This window comes from Rhinoraja longicauda, chromosome 27 (genome assembly GCF_053455715.1).
Source record: "Rhinoraja longicauda isolate Sanriku21f chromosome 27, sRhiLon1.1, whole genome shotgun sequence".
NCBI classification, from domain to species: domain Eukaryota; kingdom Metazoa; phylum Chordata; class Chondrichthyes; order Rajiformes; family Arhynchobatidae; genus Rhinoraja; species Rhinoraja longicauda.
In genome coordinates this window covers 19,039,063-19,064,190 of record NC_135979.1, presented here as the reverse complement: position 1 = coordinate 19,064,190, position 25,128 = coordinate 19,039,063, and the positions used below count along the sequence as shown (strand labels likewise).

The window sequence follows — 25,128 nt, the reverse complement described above, 5'->3', positions numbered from 1 at the left end:
GGCTCACCCTGTGAATAATTACCAGCAAACAATAATAATCGGTGCCTCGAACCATGTATTAGATCAAGGCTGTTACTGGGAGAATGTGCCAAGAATGACACAAGGTGAAAGATAATCCAATAAAAAGACTGTTGCTTTTCTATCCTGTTTATTTAATTTGTCTGCAGGGCCTTTTCATTTCCCTTTCATTGCTTATTGGATAATTGGTGGATAGCAGTGATTTTATGGAAAGATCATTTACGAGATTGATTCTGTTGAAGTAACAAACCAAGAAATTAGAGTGGTTTTATGAATGATAACTTCAATAGCGACCCCCCCACAAGAAAATAAAACGTTATGATCTTTGTGACGTCTTGAATTCCCTTTGAGAATTCTATCACAAACGCACACCTTTTTATATCGTATACAGAGCATAAATTATTTATTCAATTTTAAATAATGCATGCGGTTAAAAAAAATGTCGATGCCGGAAACAAATGGTGAAATCGCTCAGGAGCTCAAGTAACATCTGTGCCCAGAGAAACTGAGTCAATGCTTTGGGTCAAGGTCCCTTCATTAAAGATGGAAAGGTGAGAAAAGAAGTGTTGCAAGGAGGAGGAGGGTAAAGAGAGGGAATGCCTATGGTGCAAAGTTGCCACGGTAACAATCACTTCTGAAACTAGCAGTTGGAGACCAAAGTAATAAAAGGAAATACATTTAACTGGAAACGTACAATGAGATCTGTGGAAAGTGAGAGATGATAAACGGAAGTGTTCACTGAAATTACTAAATTCAATATTGAGTCCCAGGGCTCCGATATACCGCCAAATGGAAAATGAGGTTTAGTTTAGTTTAGGGATACAACTCGGAAACAGTCCCTTCATCCCACCGAGTCCATGCCGACCAGCCATCCCCGCACATTAACATTATCCTACACACACAAGGGACAATGTTTCATTTACACCAAGGCACTTAACCGACAAACATGTACGTCTTTGGAGTGTGGGAGGAAACCGAAGATATCGGAGAAAACCCACGCAGGTCACGGGGAGAACGTACAAACTCCGTACAGACAGCCCCCTTAGTCGGGATCGAACCCGGGTCTCTGGAGCTGTAAGGCAGTAACTCTACTGCTGCGCCACCTTGCTGGCCTAATTAGGAACAACAACCATGCTGTTCCTCAAGCTTATTTTGGGGCGTGACTAGAACAATATAAGAGAACCGAGCGTTCACAGTGGGAGTGGGGTGGGGAATGGAAGTCACAGGTGACTGGAAGCACTGGGTCTACCTTGCAGACTACCTTGCAAAGTGTTCACCCGATCTGGATTGGTTTCTTCAGCAGGGACCAGATCATGTCTTCAGCACTGAATGGAATACATTCAATTGGGAATAAAAAGTCTGAGTAAATTGTTGCTTCACTTCATGGTGAAAAGAGACAAGATAACAGGGCAAGTGCTGCACCTCCCGTGGTTGCAAAGGAAAGTGCTGAAAGAGGAAAATACGTGGATGACTTTTAATCCCTGTTGACAGGGTTGAGGGGATCATTGAAGTATAACTAGTTCCCATTGAAACTACAGATTAAGATCCTGGAGAGGTTCAGATGGCATATCCTCCCAACCCAAACTAATGAAACTCATCTGAGCAGAAAAATGGTTTTCAGTTCCCCAGAGTACAACAGTAAATCCCCTGTCTGTAGGTTTGATGACAGGGTCAGAAGAAGTGTCCCAATCCGAAACGTAATCAGTCCATTTTCCTCCATAGATGCTGCTTGACCCCCTGATTTCCTCCAAGAGTTTGTTTGTTTTATTCTCATTCCTCAGATTGTGGCTACTTGACCATAATCAGAATTTCACTCCATCTGTGACAATGAGAGTACATCAGCATTGGATTAGTTACTGTGCGCATCAATCCCCTTATTAGTTGAGGTGTTGGCCCCAGATGTATTCTAGAGATAGAACATAGAATAATATAAAATAGGTGCAGGAGGAGGCTATTCGGCCCTTCGAGCCAGCACTGCCATTCATTATGATCATGGCTGATCATCCACAATCAGTAACCTGTGCCCAATCAGTAACTTCTCCCCATATCCCTCGATTCCAGTAGCCTCCAGAGCTCTATCTAATTCTCTCCAGTGATTTGACCTCCACCGGGGAGAAGTTGGGCACAGGTTACTGATTTATAACCGAAAGATGCCCTTTCCATCCACTTTACTCTTTAAAAAAATATTTTTAGCCCTGGCCCTTTGAGTAGGGATGGTTTTATGTTTTGGATAAATAATATTGTGTCTTCACTGGGCTATCCATTTGCCAATGAATTGAGTCATGCATGCGTCTAACCTGCTCTGAGTTCCTGTATATTATTCCATTTAATGGGTGCCGTGGTCATGTGGTTTTATAACTGCTAATATTCGCAGATATTTGCACAATTATCTGGAAGCATGAATTCAAATCTCACCTTGATAGCTTTCTTACTTAAATAAATTTCAAAATCTACAATGGTAACCGTAAAACTGCCAAAAAAGTTCCAAAAACACATCTGATTGACTAAATTTTGATTTCCCTACCCAGTTTCGCCATCCTGCAAGTAACTGCAGACACGCGAACAATGTTGGCTTTTAATTGATCTTTTAACTGCCTTGCAAACCTTTCAGTTTGAGGACAATTAGTAATGGATAATAGATGCTGGTTTTACACCAACACCCACAACCTGCAATGAAGTAAAGGAAAAGCTCTTTTTTAAGCGATGAAACCACTTATAAATCACAACACTTGACATATGTTTGTGTTGGTAGATAATGAATTTGAATTACGGTATAATTTTCCTATAAAAGCCAAGCATGAGATTAGTTTAGCTGTCTAGCCACCACAAAACATATCAATCTGGCCATATCACATGAGGAGTCTGCTAAAAGCCTTGTTCTAACATCAATTGTTCTTTTCTTTGCTTAGAATTCAACACACTTAATAATTTTGAAATATTGAGGAAAAGGATGGAATTGTTGAATGATATATGTTCAAAGTTATGTAGGTATCACAAAATGCTGGAGTAACTCAGCAGGTCAGGCTGCATCTAGGAGAGAGGGGATGGGTGACGTTTCGGGTCGAGACCCTTCTTCAGTCTGAAGAAGGGTCTCGACCCGAAACGTCACCCATTCCCTCTCTCCTAGATGCTGCCTGACCTGCTGAGTTACTCCAGCATTTTGTGATACCTATGTTCAAAGATATGTTGTCCATGTTTCTGAAGGCAGAGTCCCTTACTGGTGTAAAGGCTTGGCTGCCAGCAAAACCTTGCCCAGGTCTAATCATAGCTCAATGCTGACTGGTGCATTTGTATTAGACTGCCAACGTATTCATGGCTTGGTTCCAGCTACCTCGCTGCCGCCAATGGGTCAGATTATCCAACCCATGGACCAGCAGTTAAGAGGTTAATTGCTGGTGATTTTTAGTTTCTGGTCAAAAATCAACCAATGTGGTGGAGTCCCTCAGAGGACGGCACAGTGGCGCAGCGATAGAGTTGGTGCCTCACAGCGCAAGAGACCCGGGTTTGATCCTGACTACGGCTGCTTGTCTGTACCGAGTTTGTACGTTCTCCCCGTGACCTGCGTGGGTTTTCTCCGGGTACTCCAGTTTCCTCCCACACTCCAAAGGTGGTGCAGCAATGATTCTATTTCACGTGAAGCTGAATATGCAGTCAACGTCAGCTTAGAATACAGTTATGCCTTTTAAAAAAGCCTTGAGTAAAGGTAACGTGTGACCAAATTACATAAACATTACTGCAGAACATTCCAAAGGAATATTTTTGAATTTGAGCAGAGGGCAGTGGTTCCTCCCTGTGCTGCTATATTGGATATGTGCTGGAAATGAACCTCAAAACATGCATTTTCTACCCTTACATCCCAAAATGTGAGAACATTTTTTTAAATTACCTAATGCCCATTATTGACTTACTGCTCCTGAACTGAAGAGGCAGCTATCCGCTGAGTTACTCCAGCTTTTTGTATCTATCTTCGATTAAATCTAGTACTGTATCTGCAATTCCTTCCTACACATTTTGTCTGCTCCACTGTGAATTCTCCTCACGGTATACCTACTTTGAAGAAGTTCTCCTCCTCTCTCCGACGAGAGTTCTGCAACATCCTCTCTCGCTGCTCCCCCTCTGTGATTCCTCCTGCTCATTCATTTGTTCTATATCTCTCTCTATATCACAATCTGTATCTCTCAGTCCCCTTTCTCCTGACTCTCAGCCTTAAGAAGGGTCTGGACCCAAAACGTCACCTATTCCTTTTCTCCAGATCCGCTGCCTGATCCGCTGAGTTGCTCTAGGATTTTGTGACTATCTTTGGTTTAAACCAGCACCTGCAGTTTCTTCCTACACACTAGGAGTTAACCATGTTGATGAGGCAAGAGTCACAAAGGTCAGCAGATTTCTTTCCCTGAAGAACATTACTGAAACGGATGTGTCTTTACAACAATCCTGTGGTTTCATGGTTGTTGTCACTACTGAAATAAGCTTGTTTTTTAAATTTCAATTCCAAATTTATTTATTTCTTTAAATCTAAATTCTGCAGCAGCTTTGATGGGATTCCATCAGTGAATCAGCCCCTTGATCAGTGATCCAGATGCAAACCAAAGATAATAGAGCAGAGCAAGATAGACCACTCAACCCTAAAAACCGTAGTATCTCGGTGCCATTTTAGTAGGCAGAAACTTGCAGAAACATTTTAAAAGAAAAATAACAAAAATCTGTGAATTGATAAATAAGATATATTCTGCATTTTAATGGTATCATCACACATTCTGTTCCCCCAATACACTGATTACACTGCGAGAGACATAGTGAACGGCGGGTTTAGCCTACTAAAATGGCGGACGTTACGCTCCTTTGCGTACTACAGTATAGGCAAATTCGATGGAGTGGTTCATCTTGCTCCTCTAGTATCTTTGATGTAAACTGCTGGTCCACTAAGTTAACCACTGCACTGTCCTACTTATTAAAGTTTTTAAAAGCGCTATTGTTACTACTTTTTATGTATCTTGACAATTGATAGCAAGCACTTGATATCAATGGCTGGCTGTCAGCTTGTTATCCTTTGGGAACTAAATGTATTAATTGTGACTTTCACAAATAGAAATAAGTAGTTTTATTAAACTAGTGGCAAAGTAAAATAAATGATTATCACACCTCTTGTATGGAACCTTCATAGACTGAATATTTGTCCAGCTCTTACGAAAGCAATTGGGATTTAGCCTCAGCATCTTGGTCATTAAAGCAGATTTAGTGTGACTCCTTTCCCATTGAAAATGCAAAGGTATTTTGATTTATTTCACTGCAAAATTTGTAAAAATCTAACTCATGATATTCCAAAATCAAAAAAATGAAAATGGTTTAATTCTAGTAGAATAGAGTATAGACACTAAGTGCTGGAGTAACTCAGCGGGTCAGGCACCATCTCCAGAGAAAAGGGATGGGTGACGTTTTGGGTTGGGACCGTTCTTCGGACTGACAGAGTATATTGGAAATACTTAGTAGATTAGACGTAGAAAAGAAAAGAGTGAGCATTTTGCTTCGACAACCGTTTGTCATGATCTGAAATGTAAACTGTTTTATTTTATTCCTAATTAGATTCCTTTCCAGACAAATGGAGACGGGCAGGCTGGGAACATACCCATTATACAATCTCCTGATTTTCTTTTCATTATTTGAATGAAAATGGGGTTATTTCCATAAAGAAGATTTCAAGCCACCCCTGAGTCAATTAATGAATGGGAGCTGTGGTGGGATTTCTGACGTACCAAACGACTTACTATGTAGCATACAGAGTCAACTTACCCTGTGAAACTATCTATTTAAACGGCAAATGGAATAAAGCAGGATAATTTCTCCAGAACAATGTAGTGAATGAAGAATGGTTGCGTGTAATTATGTACATTAAATCAATCTCAGTCACATCAGGCTGTGTGATCATTAAGCTTGAACGACTGGTAAATTAGTCAATCATCGCCACACGAGCTGATTGGACCATCATGACCATATGCTGCTTGTCCATAAAAAATATCGCACCTGTCCCACTAAATTACCTGTGTCTGTAGAAGGGTCTCGACCCGAAACGTCACCCATTCCTTCTCCCAGTCTGAAGAAGGGTCTCGACCCGAAACGTCATCCATTCCTTCTCCCAGTCTGAAGAAGGGTCTCGACCCGAAACGTCACCCATTCCTTCTCTCCAGAGATGCCGCCTGTCCCGTTGAGTTATTCCAGCTTTTTGTGTCTATCCACTAAATTACCTTTTGGGCAACCAAAGGCAAATAATAGATATTTTTAAACCCTGAGAAATTTTAACCCCAAGATATCTCGCTGTCTGAAGAAGGGTCTCAACCCGAAATGTCACCCATTTCTTCTCTCCAGAGATGCTGCCTGTCCCGCTGAGTTACTCCAGCATTTTGTGTTTATCTTTATAGTACGATATTTAAAAAAATACTTTACCAATAGCCAAATGTCAATTTTGCTTATTCGGTAAAACCTTGGTTGGGAATATAATGCAGGCTTAAGACTTAATTGTCATGCTGAGGGAGCACAGCATTGTGAAGGGACATTAAGCTAAAGCATTCTGCATATATCCAGTGGATTGAAAAGATCTTAACAACATCGCTGCCCTTCTGCTTCAGGGGTTTTATTAGAATCAGACACTACAAGGTCAAGCAGGAAATGTCAAATGAGTCTATAAACCCTTGAAGTGTTAATTTGAAAGCTGCTGGAGCCGTGGAAGTCTTCAGTGAAATATCGTTGTAAAGATCACCATTGAGTTTCCACAATTTGGATGTTTCTATTAAACTTTAAAGATTGCGATTGGTCAACGTTTTCCGATATTTCTGTCAAGTTTTATTTGTAGCTTTTTTGGGGGGGGTTTTTGTCGAAATTTCAAGAACTACAGTGATAAGGTTGACACGTTTTCATTTGTGGCTTTGATCTCTCTTACAGATGGTGAGGCTGGCAGCGCAGCACAATCCTGAAGAATGAAGAAAAATTGCTTGCTTTATTGACACAATGAAGGGATATAATGGGAGTCGGAGCCAGCCACAACATTCTTCTGCACACACGTGCCATTGTATGCCCGAGGATTGTGACCACTCCCATGATTACCTCCATCACAGCCAGGACCCGAGGCAGCCCTACTTGCTCAGTCCCACCGAATCCTGCTCGATGGACCATCACTACTGCGTGTCGAGAAGCACCATGCCCGCTGAATGCGTCGCGGCGCAGGTCAGCATGAATGAGCAGATGTCGTCCAGCAGCACCTTTCCGAGGATGCACCACAACCCGCAGTATGATTCTTGCGACGACTGCATGGCTGCCACCCACACGGCCAGCAAGATCAACCGGCTGCCCGCCAACCTGCTGGACCAGTTTGAGAAGCAGTTGCCCCTCCACCACGACGGGTTCCACACGCTGCAGTACCAACGGACGAGCTCGGCGGAGCAGCGGAGCGAGAGTCCCAGCCGCATCCGGCACCTGGTCCATTCCGTGCAGAAGCTTTTCGCCAAGTCCCATTCCCTGGAGGCCCCTTCAAAAGGAAACATAAATGGGACAAAGGGAGAGGGAAGAGGCAGCGACAGCTATCACCATCATCACCACCAACACCATCCACACCACCACCACCAGTCGAGATCAACAAAAAGGAGTAAAAGTAAGGAACGCAAATCGGAGTCCAAGCACAGAGCCAAGGTCACTGGCTGGTGGAGCTCAGATGACAACCTCGACAGTGACAGCAGTTATATGGTAACTGCCGGCTCCAGTAGGCATTCTATGGATCAGTCCACCCAGTACTGTACAGAACCCATTGAAAGTGCCCTCAGAGATTTGACCCTGAAGAGCTTAAAAAGCAGCAGTGAAGGGAAATGTTTAGCTTGTGCGGCCATGCCAATGCTGGCTGATTCACAGCACACAAAACGGAGTGCATGGTCCACCATGACAGTGAGCCAAGCTCGGGAGGCCTATCCTAGCTCGGGCCTGAACCAAGACAAACCATCAATGCTACACGACATCAAAGCACAAGAAAGAGCTTATCATTATCTTCAGGTACGTGATAAACCATCATTGCCAGCTTTAGAAACAGGATTATAAACATGGAAAATCCATGGAAACCTTTATTCAAGGTCATTCCATTGGAAGATAGACACAAAATGCTGGAGTAACTTAGCAGAACAAGCAGCATCTCTGAATAGAAGGAATGGGTGACATTTCGGGTTGAGACCCTGCTCGACCGGAAACGTCAGCCATTCCTTCTGTCCAGAGATGCTGCCTGTTCTGCTGAGTTAATCTAGCATTTTGGGTCTATCTACGGTGTAAACCGAAGCTGTGGTTCTGAACAGAACAGCATCTGTAGTCGCTTCCTGCTCGTTGCATTTAAGTTGTACAGTTCTTCGATGACTTCTCCCAAATGTGTTTCAATTGCCATATGGTTGACTTTTCGATCCTCTGTATGTGAATACTAAATCAGACATACAACTCTTCAGACTCTTCTATTACAATGTAGATCTTCCTCTCGGGACCCACTGCAGCTCATCACCAGCGAGTGGAGTAAAGATGCTTGTTCAAAACTGAACCTGCATACCACCTCATTAAACAGTATTTGCTAAAGGAGCAGTCGGGATCGTTCAGTGATTAATCCCACATGGATGGTCAAAAGTAATTGTCACACTCCCAATCAAGGAACTGATTTTAATTGAGAGGCACAAAGTGCTGGAGTAACTCAGCAGATCAGGCAGCATCTCTGGAGAAAAACGATGGGTTCCATTTCGGGTCGGGACCCATCTCACCCCTCCTTTTTCTCCAGAGATGCTGCCTGACCTGCTGAGCTACTCCAGTGCTATATGTATCTATCTTTGGTATAAACCAGCATCTGCAGTTCTTTTTTGCACTGATTTTAATTCCTCTGCATCAAAATACACGTTTTTCAATGTGATAAACTTTATCAAAAGCAGGCTAGCTGATTTGCTAGTCACTTCTACAAGGATCTAAAAGTTAATCATATGGTAACTTTGAATATTTGCCTAGTTCTTTGCATTAGTCCCCTAGCATTAGTTAAATAAAGAAGACCCATTGAACGTTACAACTTTACAATGAAGGGAATTATATTGTTTACATATTAGATGGAATTGATATTTTTTTCACTTAGGTATTGCATATGTGCAGCTGTGTGATGTAAAACGGCATGTAATTTTCATTTTAATACACATTGCTATGCCAAACTCCGTATTTCAATATTAGTAATATGTACATTTTTGAGCCTGCAGTATTGTAAGTTGTACACAGTTTTAAGCATTGAATATATTTTAAACGCTGTGCATTCAACTTGGTTTGTGAATTAAAATTTTCCGTTTCTCATCAATATATTTGAGAAACCATAAAACTGCGTAGATCAGAATTGTAAAACAGTCACGAGGTAAATTACTTTTGAAAAGTGTCCATGAATGAATCTGTTCAAATGCCAAGTGCTTCCTTAAATGTTAATAGTTAATGAGAGACAATATTCATGTCCATTTCCTGCGTAAACATCTTACAGGATCTGTGGAAAATTACATAAGCAAATATATTGTGTCTTGCATTTTTTGTGCTTATAATGTAGAAAAATGTCAGGAGTACTTCAGCAAAACAAGGGAGAGAAATTAATGCAACTTGAAGGAGACACAGGAGGGTGAAATAAAGCCTGAATATCTATGGACGCTCTTAAGATAGGAGCAGAGTAGGACATTTCGGGGCCCAGATGCACAAGTGGGAAGGATCAGATAACTATGTGGTGGTTATGGACCAGGGTATTACACGGGTCAGGATAGGCAAAGTCTTGGAAATTATCTCAACAGAAAAACTGGACATTTCAAGTTAAGATAGTGGGGGGGGTCGAGAAACAATGTGAGAAAGAGGAGTTTGTGTCCACAGATGATCCGAGTTGAATGCGGGATACATTCGAAATTCATGGTGGATGGAACATTGATGAGTCAGAGGCTGAAGCAGCCACAGCAGAGGAGGCAAATCTGGGTGTTATCAAATGGCATGTCAGAGGTGGGGAGGAAATGGATCAGAAACTCAGTCCCATAAAATGCCAAGGTTACAGACAGGTAGCTTTGTATGTTCATAGGTTAATCTATGTTCATAGATTATAGGAGCAGAATTAGGCCTTTCGGCACATCAAGTCTACCCCATCATTCAATCATGGCTGATCTATCTTTTACTCTTAACTCCATTCTCCTGTCTTCTCTCCATAACCCTGACACCCTTACTAATCAAGCATCTGTTAATCTCCGCCTTAAAAAATATCCATTGATTTTGGCCTCCACAGCCGTCTGTGGCAATGAATTCCACACATTCACCACCCTTTGGCTAAAGAAATTCCTCCTCATCTCCTTTCTACAGGTACAGCCTTTCTGAGGCTATGGCCTCTGGTCCTAGACTGTCCCATTAGTGGAACTCAAATTTCACTGTACCTTAATTGGTACATGTGACAATAAACCGACCTTGAAACCTTGAACCTTGAAACATCCTCTCCACATTGACTCTTTCCAGGTCTTGCCTTTCCTTCTTACCTTGCTGGGCACAATGTCAGTTGTTTGTTGAGACTCATAATAGGCCTTGGATTATTTTGTAGTGCTAAAGGTGCCATAGAAATGGTAGAGACAGTGATCTCTTCCAGACTCCTTGCGTTTCAAAAGGGGAAATTAATGAATGCCAATGGTTAAGGAGTGTGGAAGAGAAACACAGGCAGTGTTTTTGTTTATTCCAGAGGGTTAGCTTGAAGGATACAGTAGTTCATTCAAGAATGAATGGAGGCTGGTAAAGAAAATACATGCTTTTTTTTCCATAAAGTAACTGTCATTCAGATACACAATAAAATTAGTGCTGAAAATCCTGGTTAAAAAATTGTTAGGATGGTTGTCACTCTGATTATGCAGCAACAATCTGAAGAACTCCCCGCGCATGCATTAGTGCCGTGCTGGCTGCTCAGAAATAAGTCAATGCTTAAAGAACTCTCTTCATTGTACAGCAGAATGAAAGGCTCTGCTGTAGAGGTGAGGGAAAGTATACCCTCACCCCCTCTCTACAGTGCAACATCTTGTACAGGGGTGTATAATAGAGATGCTATGACTTTGTTAATGACACTCGTAGATACTTCTCCACAAGGTCACTGTCAAAGGAAAATCAGATGTAGAGGGAAAACACAAATGATTTAGTGGGACCTCTGCCCATTGACTATGGGGTTTGCTTCTTGTTTTAGTTTAGTTTAGGTTAGAGATACAGCGTGGAAACAGTCCCTTCGGCCCATGACGACCAGCAATTCCCGCACATCAACACTATCCTACACACACGAGGTACAATTTACAATGTTACCAAGCCTATTAACCTACAAACCTGTACATCTTTGGCGTGTGGGAGGAAACCGGAGCTCCCGGGGAAAACCCATGCAGGTCACAGGGAGAACATACAAACTCCGTACAGACAGCACCCGTAGTCAGGATCAAACCCGGGTCTCTGCCGCTGTAAGGCGGTAACTCTACTGTTGCGCCACCATGCCGCCCTGTGCGTGCATCTAAAACAACTAGTGTCTGTCAATAAGGTTAGTGAACTACAGGCGCAGATCTCCATATTTGAATATGATGTGGTGGCGATAATAGAGAGTTGACTCAAAAGGGAACAGGGGTGAGAAACCCCCCCAATAATCCTGTCTCCACAATCCTCCTTGTTGGAGAATTCCAGAGATTCACCATTTTAACATAGAATAGTACATCAGTGAAAATATTTCCATACATCTCAGTTTTCAATGACTATCCCCCACATTGTATCCATGTCCCCTTGTTCAAGATACTCCCATCAGTGGAAACATATTAACATCTACCCAGTATCACAAAATGCTGGAGTAACTCAGCAGGTCAGGCAGCATCTAGGAGAGAAGGAATGGGTGACGTTTCGGGTCGAGACCCTTCTTCAGACTGATGTCTGAAAAAGGGTCTTGACCCGAAACGTCACCCATTCCTTCTCTCCTAGATGCTGCCTGACCTGCTGAGTGACTCCAGCATTTTGAGATACCTTCGATTTGTACCAGCATCTGCAGTTATTTTCCTACACAACATCTACCCAGTCATACATTCGGTTAAGGTTGATCTTTACTCCTAATTCCCAACCCCTAACCCTCGTGGTCTTATGTATTTCACTAAGTCTATCCTTCATTCTAATGTATTTAGCTGTTCACCATAAGACATCCCACTCATCCCAGGAATGAGCCCAGTAGTTTAGGCCTAGTTTTGAATTTTTAGCCATCAATTGTGCCTTTGTCACTAAATTGTCTCCAATCCCTGTTTCAAGCATTTTGAAGGAATGGTTGGTATGGAATTTTCAAATCTGATTGATGGATGATCCTTTAGGCCTTTAGGATAAGCTGCAGCGGAACAATCTACTTGGTTACATCAGACGCCTATCAATAAGCTGACAAGCATCGCCTGGAACTGATCATTGCTTCAAGAACAAAAATTGTTAGCAAAGATCATCACTTCAATGAGGAACAAAGTGCCTCATTTACAGTTAAACACCCTGCAGCACTGTTGCAATATTTATAGCCTGTTCTTAATTTGCTCATTCCAGAAATAGTCTGTAAAAGGATGGCAAAGAACGCTGCAATCAATTAGTGTGAATAATTAAGGTTCTCCATCAGTTAGTGCAGCATTCTACTGGAGTGTCTTCGTGTTTTCCTTTTGTACGTTTGGCCATTTGATCTTGGCAAAGAAGCACTCACTGTACGTTCACCCAGCCCATCGAACAGGATGCTTAATCCAACCTACATGTAAATGCTTTTGCTGCTGTCCTTCACTCCTCCTGTCTCAGCTGACATTTGCATTCCCCAGACCAGTCGTTCTTGAGCTCCTTGTGAGTGAGACTCATAAGGTCATAAGGAACAGGAGTAGAATTAGGCCATCTGGCCCAAGTTAGACTCCCACGATAGTGCGACTAGTGCTATGTAGTTTTGTATTTGTATTTGTATGGGAATTGGATTTAGCCTCAGACCTCCGTTTGGACATTTGCCAGCTGTCAGGGTAAGGATGGTCTCACTTTGCTGGACTGGGAAGGACTTGTGCAGGGTACGTAATGGAGGTACATGAGAAATAATAAGCAGGAAAGGCTATCCAGCCTATTGACCATTTGTTATGCTATTTCATTTTAAGATATAGCAAAGTTTTGAATTGCTCTGATGTATTCATCTCCTCGACAGGTGGATAATACCACAAAGTGACTGCGTTTCGAAGCATTATAAATGAAAAAATAGTCAGACTACTTGTTCCTTTGTAAATACTGCTCTCTTCTGCTTGCTTTAAATGAACGTGGATTCCTCTACTGTTTTGGTGCTGTTTAAAGAGCATTATGTTCTTCCCAGCATATTTATGTGCATGAAATCTGCACATTAACACATCTCTGCAATGGAAATGAGCAGAGACTCTTTAGAAATCCTATACGGTTTTTAATAAAACTCTGGGATCATTTTCGAAAAACGATCAGTATTTCTACAAAGTGGTGTGACAGGAGCAGTAGGATGTTGCATATGGACGAGTGAAAGAGCAGAGAACCATTTGATAATTTTGAATTGACACGATTACAAGTGAGACAATTTATGAATGAAAATAACTCCGTCTCCTTGTTGGCGCTATAATCCCTGTCTCTATTTAACAAAGTCGTTTTCCCTTGCTCTTTGGGGTAGTTGTGGGCAAATCACCGCTCCCAACAAGTTCTGGGCCATTTTAATATGTTCAACATGTGGAGACATTGGGCCAAAAGCTGCTGAGGAACTACGATTGCATGGACACCAAGTGTTTAAAAAAATGTGTCGGAAGGAACTGCAGATGCTGGTCTATACCGAGGATCGACACAAAAGTGCTGGAGTAATTCAGCATCTCTGGATAAAAGGAATAGGTGACATTTTGAGTAGGAACTCTTCTTCCGACTTCAAATTGAGAACCCTACAGGGCCAAATGTGAACCCTACACCCCCAAATGTCTCCAGTGCCGTAGATTTAAGAGATTTCCCGCATATCCAATCAAGTTACAACACGAGTGGTGGAATTTGAACCCTGCTTGCAATTTAGAGGATTATTCATTGAGACCAGTAGTGTGTCCAATCCAAATCTGTGTACTAATCTTCCCATTAAGAAAGTTAGGTTGTTAATGTCATGGAATCAGAAGAGCAGTGAGTGTAAATTGTGACTCCATGGATAATGTTGGTACTGGCCTATGTTGCCCTACCTTGGTATTGCCTGTCTCCATACTGTGCTGCCCCCTGCTGGTCTGTTCAGTTAGCTCACACTCGTGATGATGAGGACTAATGCTTCGTTGCCACTACTCTCCCATTCAGTTATACTGAGAGTCGGGTCTCAAAATCCCAGTTGCTCCTTCATATCCCAAACAACCAACTGGCACACTGAAAGTGTTGGAACCTTAAACAAGATCTCAGTCAACCCAACCAGTAGCAAGAAGGAAGAAGGAACTGCTGATGCTGGTTTATACTGAAGATAGACACAAAATGCTGGAGTATCACAAAATGCTGGAGTAACTCAGCTGTCAGGCAGCATCTCTGGAGAGAAGGACTGGAGGCAGCATCCCTGGAGAGAAAATGCTGAAGTAAAGGGTTGTGACCCAAAACGTCAGCTATTCATTTTCTCCAGAGATGCTGCCTGACCCGCTGAGTTACTCCAGCATTTTATGTCTATCTTCGAGCTGCAAACATACCTTTCAGTCTCAGCATGGAAAGTGGTTATGTCTTCAGCAACTAAAGGGCCTGTCCCACTCAGGCGATTTTAAGGCGACTGCCGGCGACTAGGCTGTCGCCGAACGTTCGCCAGGGTGTCGCAGGCATGATCGTGAGGAGTCTTCAATGAATCGTAGCGGATCTCGACGCGTCGCGGAAAAAAATTCCAGATAGAAATTTCTCTGCGACAGCTGGCTTGTCGCCAGTTATCGTAGCTTATTGCGTGCGCTGTCGCATGCTGTCCCCAGGTTTGCTAGGTTGTCGCAGATGCATTTAGAAGCACGTAATATTAAATTAAGAAAAGGTGTTTGAAGATACCAGAAGATGGTTTTGTTTAACCAATTTATTTACCGTCAGGACATTTGACAGGTAGATTGTCCCACGGTCCTACATAGGAGATTGGTGGGCAAAATTAGAGCACATGGTATTGGAGGTAGGGTACTGACATGGATAGAAAATTGGTTGACAGACAGAAAGCAAAGAGTGGGGATAAATGGGTCCCTTTCAGAATGGCAGGCAGTGACTAGTGGCGTACCGCAAGGCTCAGTGCTGGGACCGCAGCTATTTACAATATACATCAATGACTTGGATGAAGGGATTAAAAGTACCATTAGCAAATTTGCAGATGATACAAAGCTGTGTGGCAGTGTGAACTGTGAGGAAGATGCTATGAGGTTGCAGGGTGACTTGGACAGGTTGTGTGAGTGGGCGGATGCATGGCAGATGCAGTTTAATGTGGATAAGTTTGAGGTTATCCACTTTGGTGGTAAGAATAGGAAGGCAGAATATTATCTGAATGGTGTCAAGTTAGGAAAAGGGATCTGGGTGTCCTAGTGCATCAGTCACTGAAAAGAAGCATGCAGGTACAGCAGGCAGTGAAGAAAGCCAATGGAATGTTGGCCTTCATAACAAGAGGAGTTGAGTATAGGAGCAAAGAGGTCCTTCTGCAGTTGTACAGGGCCCTAGTGAGACCGCACCTGGAGTACTGTGTGCAGTTTTGGTCTCCAAATTGGAGGAAGTATATTCTTGCTATTGAGGGCGTGCAGCGTGTTTACTAGGTTAATACCCGGAATGGCGGGACTGTCATATGTTGAAAGACTGGAGCGACTAGGCTTTTATACACTGGAATTTAGAAGGTTGAGAGGGGATTTTATCGAAACGTATAAGATTATTAAGGGGTTGGACACGTTAGAGGCAGGAAACATGTTCCCAATGTTAGGGGAGTCCAGCACCAGGGGCCATTGTTTAAGAATAAGGGGTAGGCCATTTCGAACGGAGATGAGGAAAAACTTTTTCAGTCAGAGAGTTGTGAATCTGTGGAATTCTATTCCTCAGAAGGCAGTGGAGGCCAATTCTCTGAATGCATTCAAGAGAGAGCTAGATAGAGCTCTTAAGGATAGCGGAATCAGGGGGTATGGGGAGAAGACAGGAACGGGGTACTGATTGAGAATGATCAGCCATGATCACATTGAATGGCGGTGTTGGCTCGAAGGGCCGAATGGCCTCCTCCTGCACCTATTGTCTATTGTCTATTGGAGGCGACAGTTTGACGGTCAGGTAAGCATGGGAATTTTTGCGATGTTTCCGAAGATGGTGTAGTCTCTTAGCCAGGTGCTAGTTTCACAATAAAAGTAACTTGTATCGACCTGACTCGGCATTGTCGTAGGGTAAAAGAAAATTTTGGCGACCTGCTACGGCTTTGACAGTCGCCTTAAAAATCGCGTAACTGGGACAGGCCCTTAACATTAAAACACTTAGGGTGATTTTAAAACTCCACATGGGAACATCAGATGGCACCTCATCCTGAGATCTGATGATATTCTTAATTTTTACTTTTATATCTTTCACGGAACATGGGCCCCACTAACAAAGGCAACATTTACTGTCCATTTCATTCCCCCCCCCCCCCCAATGGATTTCTGAGGGCTCTTTAAGGTCAACCTCATTGTTATGGTTCTGGAGCCACTAGCAGGCCACCGGATTTGGCAAATTTATTTTCCTGAAGTACATAAATAAACCTAAAACTTGTAATATGGCAATCCAACAGTTTCATTATTGACATGCACTTTTAATTCTAAATGTATTTATGTATTTGGATTTAAATTCCTTGGTAGCCAGGGTGGAATTCAAGCTTCCATCTCCAGGTCCTGCCATCTGAATACTAATCCAGGACCCTGTCTGCTATCATGATGCAATTCGACAAGGTGGCTTATCACAATCTGCTTAAGGGCAGTTGATAATGGGCCATCGTGCACTCGAGTACGTGGTATTCACATCCCTAAAACGGAATAAATATATTGATAAAAAATCAAATAAAAATGGATGCAAATTGTTCATTTTCTCGATCACAACCCAAGACTCTTCCAAAATGTTGTTGTTCTACAAATTGTTACCAAACTCTTTGAAGCACTTCCCTCTGGAAGGCAACTCCGGACTGTCAAAGCAGCTACAGTCAGACATAAAAATAGCTTTTTTCCCCACGAGTACTAGTTCTACTCAATAACCAAAGTCTGTAGTTTCTTTTTGGCTCTGGTTTATTTTCACCCACATGTTTAGACCGTAATGTTGTATCCTTATTGTTTTGATGTGTTTATGCTTTATTCTTAATTGTTAATTGTATGTTTGTGTTGTCATTTGTGAGCGGAGCACCAAGGCACATTCCTTGTATAAGCACATACTTGGCCAATAAACTTATTCATTCATTCATTCATTCATTCATTCATTCATTCATTCAATCAACCGGATGTCTCAGAGTTCCTTTATGGATCATACCAGCTGTCATTCAAACTCTTAATTGAAAATGTTCAATTGAGGAGATATTGCGTAAATATTCATAATTTATGGCACGTCTCCGATATTGGCCATTTAAAACTCAACCAAAGTGATGAGTGGATAAGAGATTAGCTGACACTAGCTGACATTAGCTGGAATGGATGCATGGTGGTCCATTACATATTACAAAGCAGACGATAATACAGAAGAATAAAAACCCAAACAGATGTATAACTGAACTTTGTTATCTGTATTCCCGGGGAGAATGTCAATGTACTGATCCATTTAAAAGTGGTAACACTTACAGATCAGAGTGTTTAAACAGATATAGTTCTTGGATGAATATTATTAAAGAAAAAGCAGAAGGTTCATTGGTACTGATATGTGACCCAGAATATCATGAAGGGAAGTGCTTCGTCTGATTTTTTGCTTTTTCTTCTCAAAATGCTCACTTTGAAAATGCTCTTAGAAGTAACCATGACACAGAGCTTTTGTTCAACTTCATCTCATTGTGAATGGAGTGCAGGGCCGAAGTATAGGTGTCACAAAAAGTAAATACCCTGCAGAGCTTGGCTAGGTGTTTGGGTGTTGTCAAAGGTACCTGCGGAAATCCGAAGGGTAAAGGGCGGATTGAAGGCCGAAGATGATTTCCCGAATCTGCCGTGCTATCTGCTGCTTTTCCGCTACCTTAAAAAGCACAAATTTCCTGCTCGTCCTCCTGCGAATAGTCAGACTATGCTCCTACCCTCAGCATTCATTCACAAACAATATATCAAATTAGGTATTTCTTGAAAGCACCAATTGCCACTGAATCTGCTATTTTTCAAGGAGTTTGTCTCACATATTCTTCATCCTGAAGGAAAAACAAATACAGATCGTTCTGCTATAATGAGATAGTTTTGTTCCAAAGAAACCTTTTGTTATAGAAAATCATATTATAAAACAATTGTGTCAATGGAGAAAAGGGGTTATTTGGAGCTAGGGAGCTTTAGAGTCACAATAACAAAGTTGGCTTTTTCATGCAGGATTTTCATAAAATCAAAATTTTCTTATAACTTTTAAGTTCATTTTGTTACTGCAAACTAAAAGTACCAAAGACTGCGTGTAACATTATTTAACGGAGTATCACTGCCAAGTATCAATGGAAGCGATCACTTGCCAATGTCAGTGGCCATCCACTGTGAAAGCAGAAGCTGTGTTTTTAAGAGACGGTGGTGTTTAATTACTGTGGGGAGGCTACATGGAAACATGTTTTTTCCAAGGGAGATTTTTATTTTGCCTTCCAATTTCCAAAGTGATATTTAAGTGATTCTCTGGTCCCTGAATGAAATCCCTTTTCTAATCAATCATCCCACATAATGTAAATAGTATCCTTTAATTTATCAATCGTTATATCCAATTTGTGTAATGGAAACTTGTGTAATAGCAGAGCTACCTGTATCTGACCTTATTCAAGGCTTGTGATTTGTGCTATGCCCACTAGCTTTTAGCTCAAGCTCTAAAACTACCTCCTATTATTGTGAAAGGATCTTTCATGAAGCTCCTTCAGTCCACCTGAGGCACAAATATCCTTCCAGCCTTTCTTCAAAAATTAACACGTAAACTTTGCGATCATGTTGGCTATTCCATTTCTGAAATATATCAAATGCGTCAATTTTGTTTTTGAAGTAGGATGTGCTTTATAATTTCTTAATCAAGTCAATGTGACCTAGGAGACACAAAAGAGTGCAGATGCTGGAATCTGAAGCAAACCCGCTATTCGGCAGGTCAGGCAGCATCTGTGGAGGCTGAGAGATGGTCAACGTTTCAGGTCGAGGCCCTGCATGAGCACAAAGAGTGTAGAGGGAAGATAGCCGTATAAAGAGGTGAGAGGGACAGGTGAGACTGGGGTTGGCAGGCAATGGCTGGAACCAGGTGAGGAAGGGGATGGTGGGGGGCGGGGGGGGGGGGCAAAGGGGGGCAGATGTGCGGTGGGGAGGGTGGAGGTAGAGACAGAGGCTGGAGGATGATAAGTGGTGACACAAGGGTGCAGGCGCTGAGTATGGAGGTTGGAAAGTGGAATCAGGAAGGGTAATGGGCAGATGGAACTAGTTGGTGAAGGTGAATCAAACTGGGTGACAGAGGAGGTGGAGGGTGGTTTGGAGAACCTGACTGCATCAGTAGAGAGCGAGGAGCACAGGGGAAACTGGATAACTCCATGTTCATACCATTAGGCTGGAGACTACCCAGGCAGAGTATTAGGTATTGTTCTTCTCATCATATAGTGTGGAAACAGTCAGTCATACAGTGTGGAAACAGGCCTTTCAGCCCAACTTACCCACACTGACAACATGTCCCATCTACACCAGTCCCACACCTGCATATGGCCCATATTCCTCTAAACCCGTCCTATCCATGTACCTGTCTAATTGCTTCTTAAATGTTGCAATAGTCCCTGCCACAACTCCCTCCCCCAGCAGCACGTTCCATACAGCCACCACCCTTTGTATGAAAAAGTTTCCCCTCAGATTCCTATAAAATCTTTCCCCCTTCACATTAAACCTATGACGAATAGTCCTCAATTCCACAACTCTGGGCAAAAGACTCTGTGCATCTACCCGATCTATTCCTTTCATGATTTTATACACATTGTATATACAGATGCTAGTTTGGGTTTGTCCTCACCTTGGCTGTCGGGAAGACCAAGGATATACAGGTTGGTGTGAGAATGGGAAGGGGACATGTACTGGGAGTTCATTAGGGCTAAGTATAATCTCAGTATTGTGCTTTTTAAAACAATTCTCGTTCCATGTAACATCCATCAATAAATTCCATTCCTTCCTGGTCTGAAGAAGGGACACAACTGGAAATGTTACCTATCCAGGTTCTCCAGAGATGCTGTGTGTAGAAAGGAACTGCAGATGCTGGTTTATACTGAAGATCGACACAAAGCGCTGGAGTCACTGCTTTGTGTCTATCTCCAGAGATGCTGAGTTACTCCAGCACTTTGTGTCTCTTTTAGACAATAGACAATAGACAATAGGTGCAGGAGGAGGCCATTCGGCCCTTTGAGCCAGCACCGCCATTCAATGTGATCATGGCTGATCATTCTCAATCAGTACCCCGTTCCTGCCTTCTCCCCATACCCCCTGACTCCGCTATCCTTAAGGGCTCTATCCAGCTCTCTCTTGAATGCATTCAGAGAATTGGCCTCCACTGCCTTCTGAGGCAGAGAATTCCACAGATTCACAACTCTTAGTAAATCAGCATCCGCGGTTCCTTGTATCTCTACTTGATATCTCATTTCCAAATTCATTTGGTTCATAAATCGTCTGATTTCTCCAAAATCAGCTTTTCCTTGTACAACATGATTGCTTTCGACTTCTGTTTTGACAACATGAAGTGTAGCAATAGAATGGTAACCAGATCCCCAAGTCCTTCCGAATCTTTAAATTCCCACCTAACTCTAATGGACAATTCAACATAAAATCTGTTGGTACACTTATTTGACCATCCACATCAGCCTCAGTAAATGTGTTTGGATGTTCAGCCCTATTTTCTATGTGATCTGCTCTTTCACTTGAAGAATGTTGCTGTCATCCACAATCATAATATTAAAATATTTACATCATTTATTCAAGTAATGCTCCATGACTTAGTAGATGGGAAAGGCTGAATCCTATTTCACAAGATGAGTCATGGTAGTTAGTAGTTATTTTCTTGCCACATGTACCTAGATACAGTGAAATGCGTTGTTTTGCATATAATCCAGTATATGTACTGTATAGCCCAGCGCCTGAACCTTTGGCAACTGGTTCTTAATGGCTGCAATGCAATAAACCAGAACCACTCTGCCAGGGACAAGATTGATGTTACCCAGGTTGAGATGTCTACAGCGGTGAAAGTAACTTATTTTTCTGATGCAATTGTTACAGTTGTCTCAATAAACATAGCCTACTTTGTCCTTTTTTTTGCTGAAGGTAAAAGCCACTTTCTTGCTGATATGTGTTAGCAGGACAGGTGACGTTTTAGTCTGAAGAAGGGTCCTGTAACGTCTGAAACGTCACCCGTTCCTTCTCTCCAGAGATGTTGCCCGTTCTGCTGATTTACTCCAGCATTATGTGTCTAATTCTTGCTGATATGCTTGACTGGCCCATGCCGGCTTCCGTTTATGTCTACGTGTTTAGAACTCGGGATTACAGTTTCTTGACAAAAGATTGACTATTTGGGAAAGAGACAGAAAAAAGGACAGTGATGGCTTAATCACTGAGTATTTGCAATGCAGATGTCAATAAATTTGTAGACATTATGGAATCAAGGGATACGGGGTTAGTGCCAGGAAGTGGTGCTGAGGGATTACTATTGCTATTGGTCTTTCGTTGTCACGTGCCAAGAGACAGTGAAATTCTTTGTTTAGTGTGCTATCCAGGGAAATTATACAAATACATGAGTACAACAGGTGTGAAAGAAGAGAAAGGGAACAGAGTGTAGAATATAGTGTTACATCTACAGAGAAAGTGCAGCTGAAAATGTGTAGAGCAAGGAGGTAGGTTGGAAGATAGGGAATACAACCTTAGCTCATGAGAGATCTGTTCAAGAGTCTGATAACAATGGGAAAGAAACTGTTCTTCAATTACTTGTACGCTTTAGTATCTTCTTCCAAGCTCTTGTATCTCCTGCCCAATGGGAGAAGTGAGAAGTGGGAATGACCACTGTGTGAGTGGTCCTTGATTATGTTGACTGCTGTTTGCTGATATTGTAAAAGACCAGTCACGATTTCGCTCGATTTCAAAATAATTCTATTTGTTTTCTTCGCGCCCAATTTAAATAACTTCTGGCTATTGTTCTATTGTTTCAGCAGAATAATGCAACATTCTGTTAGCCTTCCTGATTGCTGATCAGAACTGGTTGGAAGCAAAGTCAACCAGGATTTCTTTCAACGTTTGTCTTGATTATTGTAATGCCTTTCATAGTCTCCGTGTGCTGCGTATTTTTTTCTGTGTGAAATAATTTAAAGCTCATACAACATCTTGTTCTCCATACTATATCTGACCAACAGTTATAAAGTAATGAAACGTGCAATTAATATCAGATTGAGAGAAATCTGCTTGTTTGCAGCATTTGTACTTCAGTTTACAGATGGCGTTTCAGTTATAACAGATTTATCGTTGCATCGGCTGGACAGGCAATTGAAACAAATAGCCCTTAACCATTGTTCCGAAGAGAAACCAGAGTGGAAGAGCGTGATTAATGGAATTCCTACCCTCCAGCAAAACAATCCTCAAGGAGAGCAATCATTCAGTCATTGATGATTGAGAGACAAATGGATCCTTCTTGTGTTATGCAAGCAGCCTCACACTCTGCCAATGGTTTACGGCATTTGCTTCACCTCAGTCACTGCAGATTTGAAAATGAAAATCCTGAAGATGCAGAATGATTAGATCAATAGAGCACCACCTTTCTCTCCAGCTGGTCTAACAAGGATGCGTTTCCAACTGAGAAACTGGCCCTCTTTGCAATTTCCATCAGCAGTACCATTTATCTTCATTTACTCTGCCTGACAAACGATATTCAGATTCCTTCGAACAAACCATCCCTTGCTTTACTCCTGCGACCAGAAGCTTATTACTAATGCTTAAGTTAAATTACTTTGCTTAATAAAGGTGGTGAGATTGAGAATAGGGTGAACCTGCAATTTAATATCTTCTTAATTTCGAACTACTATAGAAGTGGCTTCTCAGCATCACCTGAATGCCATGATTAAATTATATCTTATTATTCACTTTCTATCAGCTATAATTTTGTATCGTGTGTACCCAGGTCTTAATAAGTAGGAAATCAAGCTGAACATACACAAAGGTAAAGTGAGTTTGTTTGGAGATTGTGCGAGATGAATCCACTCTCTGCTGCCACCTGACTAACAGGAAGATATATCTAGAAAAATTATTCTGTAGTTCCTTTAGAGAATTGTGATTGAGTCAGAAAGCCACATAACAACATTTGTCTCATACATTTATTCACAAAATGCTGGAGTAACTCAGCAGGTCAGGCAGCATCTCGGGAGAGAAGGAATGGGTGACGTTTTGGGTCGAGACCCTTCTTCAGTCTCATACATGTTGGGGGTGAAGTTAAAACAATGTTCGTGTTTTCCCACTTATTCGGTGTCACATTCTTGCCAGCACTAATATTTACTGAAAAGGTGTGATTCATAATGGGAATAGCCATCAGATTAGACAGAGCTGGGAGAAGAAATACAAGGCCTTCCCTCAACCACATCAAGCACTTGGTGCATGGATAGGACAGGTCTGGAGGGATATGGGCCAAAAGCGGGCAGATGGGACCAATGTAGCCGGGACATGTTGGCCGGTGTGGGCAAGTTGGGCCGAAGGGCCTGTGTCCACGCTGTCTCACTCTGTGACTTAATGACACCATCCATCAACACCAGCATCCACTCCCTATTCACCATGCAGACTCGCGTTTGCCAGGAATCGGTCTTGCATGCACCAGTACAAGCGTACACTTGTGATTACCAGCTCCTGCTTCCATCATTGCCTCTAGCTACAGGAGTGCATTAGGGCCAAGTTATTTAAATAATGTCCTGGAATTAAAATTATCTGGGCAAAGTTATTTAAATAATGCCCTGGAATTAAAATGATCTGGGCTCACGTCGGGTGAAGTAGGCACACTGCCAGTCCCCCACTCACTCCCTCCTTTCACGGTCTCACGAGGCCAGTGGGCAACAAGGATATATATATATATATATATATATATATATATATATATATATATATATATTGCAGCCATATAATATATTTGCATGCTATAAGCATGACTGACTTGGAATGAATGAGTCTGGAGCAAGATTGCCTTATATAAAGTCATTTCAGATGAAGATTGAACTGCTTTCTGAAGAAATGATTTGTAGTTGGGTCAGGGCCTCCATATATTTGCAGATAAAACAGGTAATTGGAAAATCTGTGTACCATAGCCGATTCCAATCACACGGTCAGGAGAGAAAATCCAATAGGAACTTACATTTCACGCTAAATGACGTACAAAACCTTCTAATCGCCCCTGCTGATATTTGCGATTGGGTCTACCCAACATTTAATGCACAGGCTATTAAACGCAGTGTAATGGAGTATTGTCTGAGTGTGGATCAAAACTGCATTTAACATTCATACATTGACCAAGAATACCAGATGATACAGTATGATCTAGCTTGCAGTAATCTGCAAATTCTGGGGAGGTCACTGCTAAAATCACAACTCTGCTTGAACTGAACAAAGCATTTACTTTGTCAATTGTACCCAATTTGCAGATATAAGTGAGAGATTTGCCACGATAATGCCTACATCTCGCATTCAGGAATGGAGCCGGTGGCCATTTTGGACTCGAGGATGGTTCTGAATTGCAATATGTGAGAAAAGTTAAGGTGGGACTCTAATGGCTCATGTGTATCTGGGGCAGAAAGAAGATTACAGTGCCGGTACTTGGCTGAGGTATGGAGATTGTACATGGACAGAGATCTGAAGGATGTCCACAGGGAAAACCAGGGCAAAAGGGCAAAGGACAAAACACTGCAAATTCAAGCAGAAAGGGAGCCAGGATGAATGGAAG

At 42.1% G+C, this 25,128-nt stretch overlaps 1 protein-coding gene across 16 annotated transcripts in view; it reads left to right on the top strand.

Moving 5' to 3' along the window:
* LOC144606790 (disks large-associated protein 2-like) overlaps window positions 1-25,128 on the top strand; it is a 583,035-nt gene that overhangs the window by 494,881 nt on the left and 63,026 nt on the right. For all 16 annotated transcript variants that reach the window (XM_078423155.1, XM_078423154.1, XM_078423161.1 and 13 more), the window contains one exon: window positions 6,955-8,052. In XM_078423155.1, the coding sequence (XP_078279281.1) occupies window positions 7,021-8,052 (1,032 nt within the window). In that variant the 5' untranslated portion in view covers window positions 6,955-7,020. The remainder of the gene's footprint in view (window positions 1-6,954; window positions 8,053-25,128) is intronic.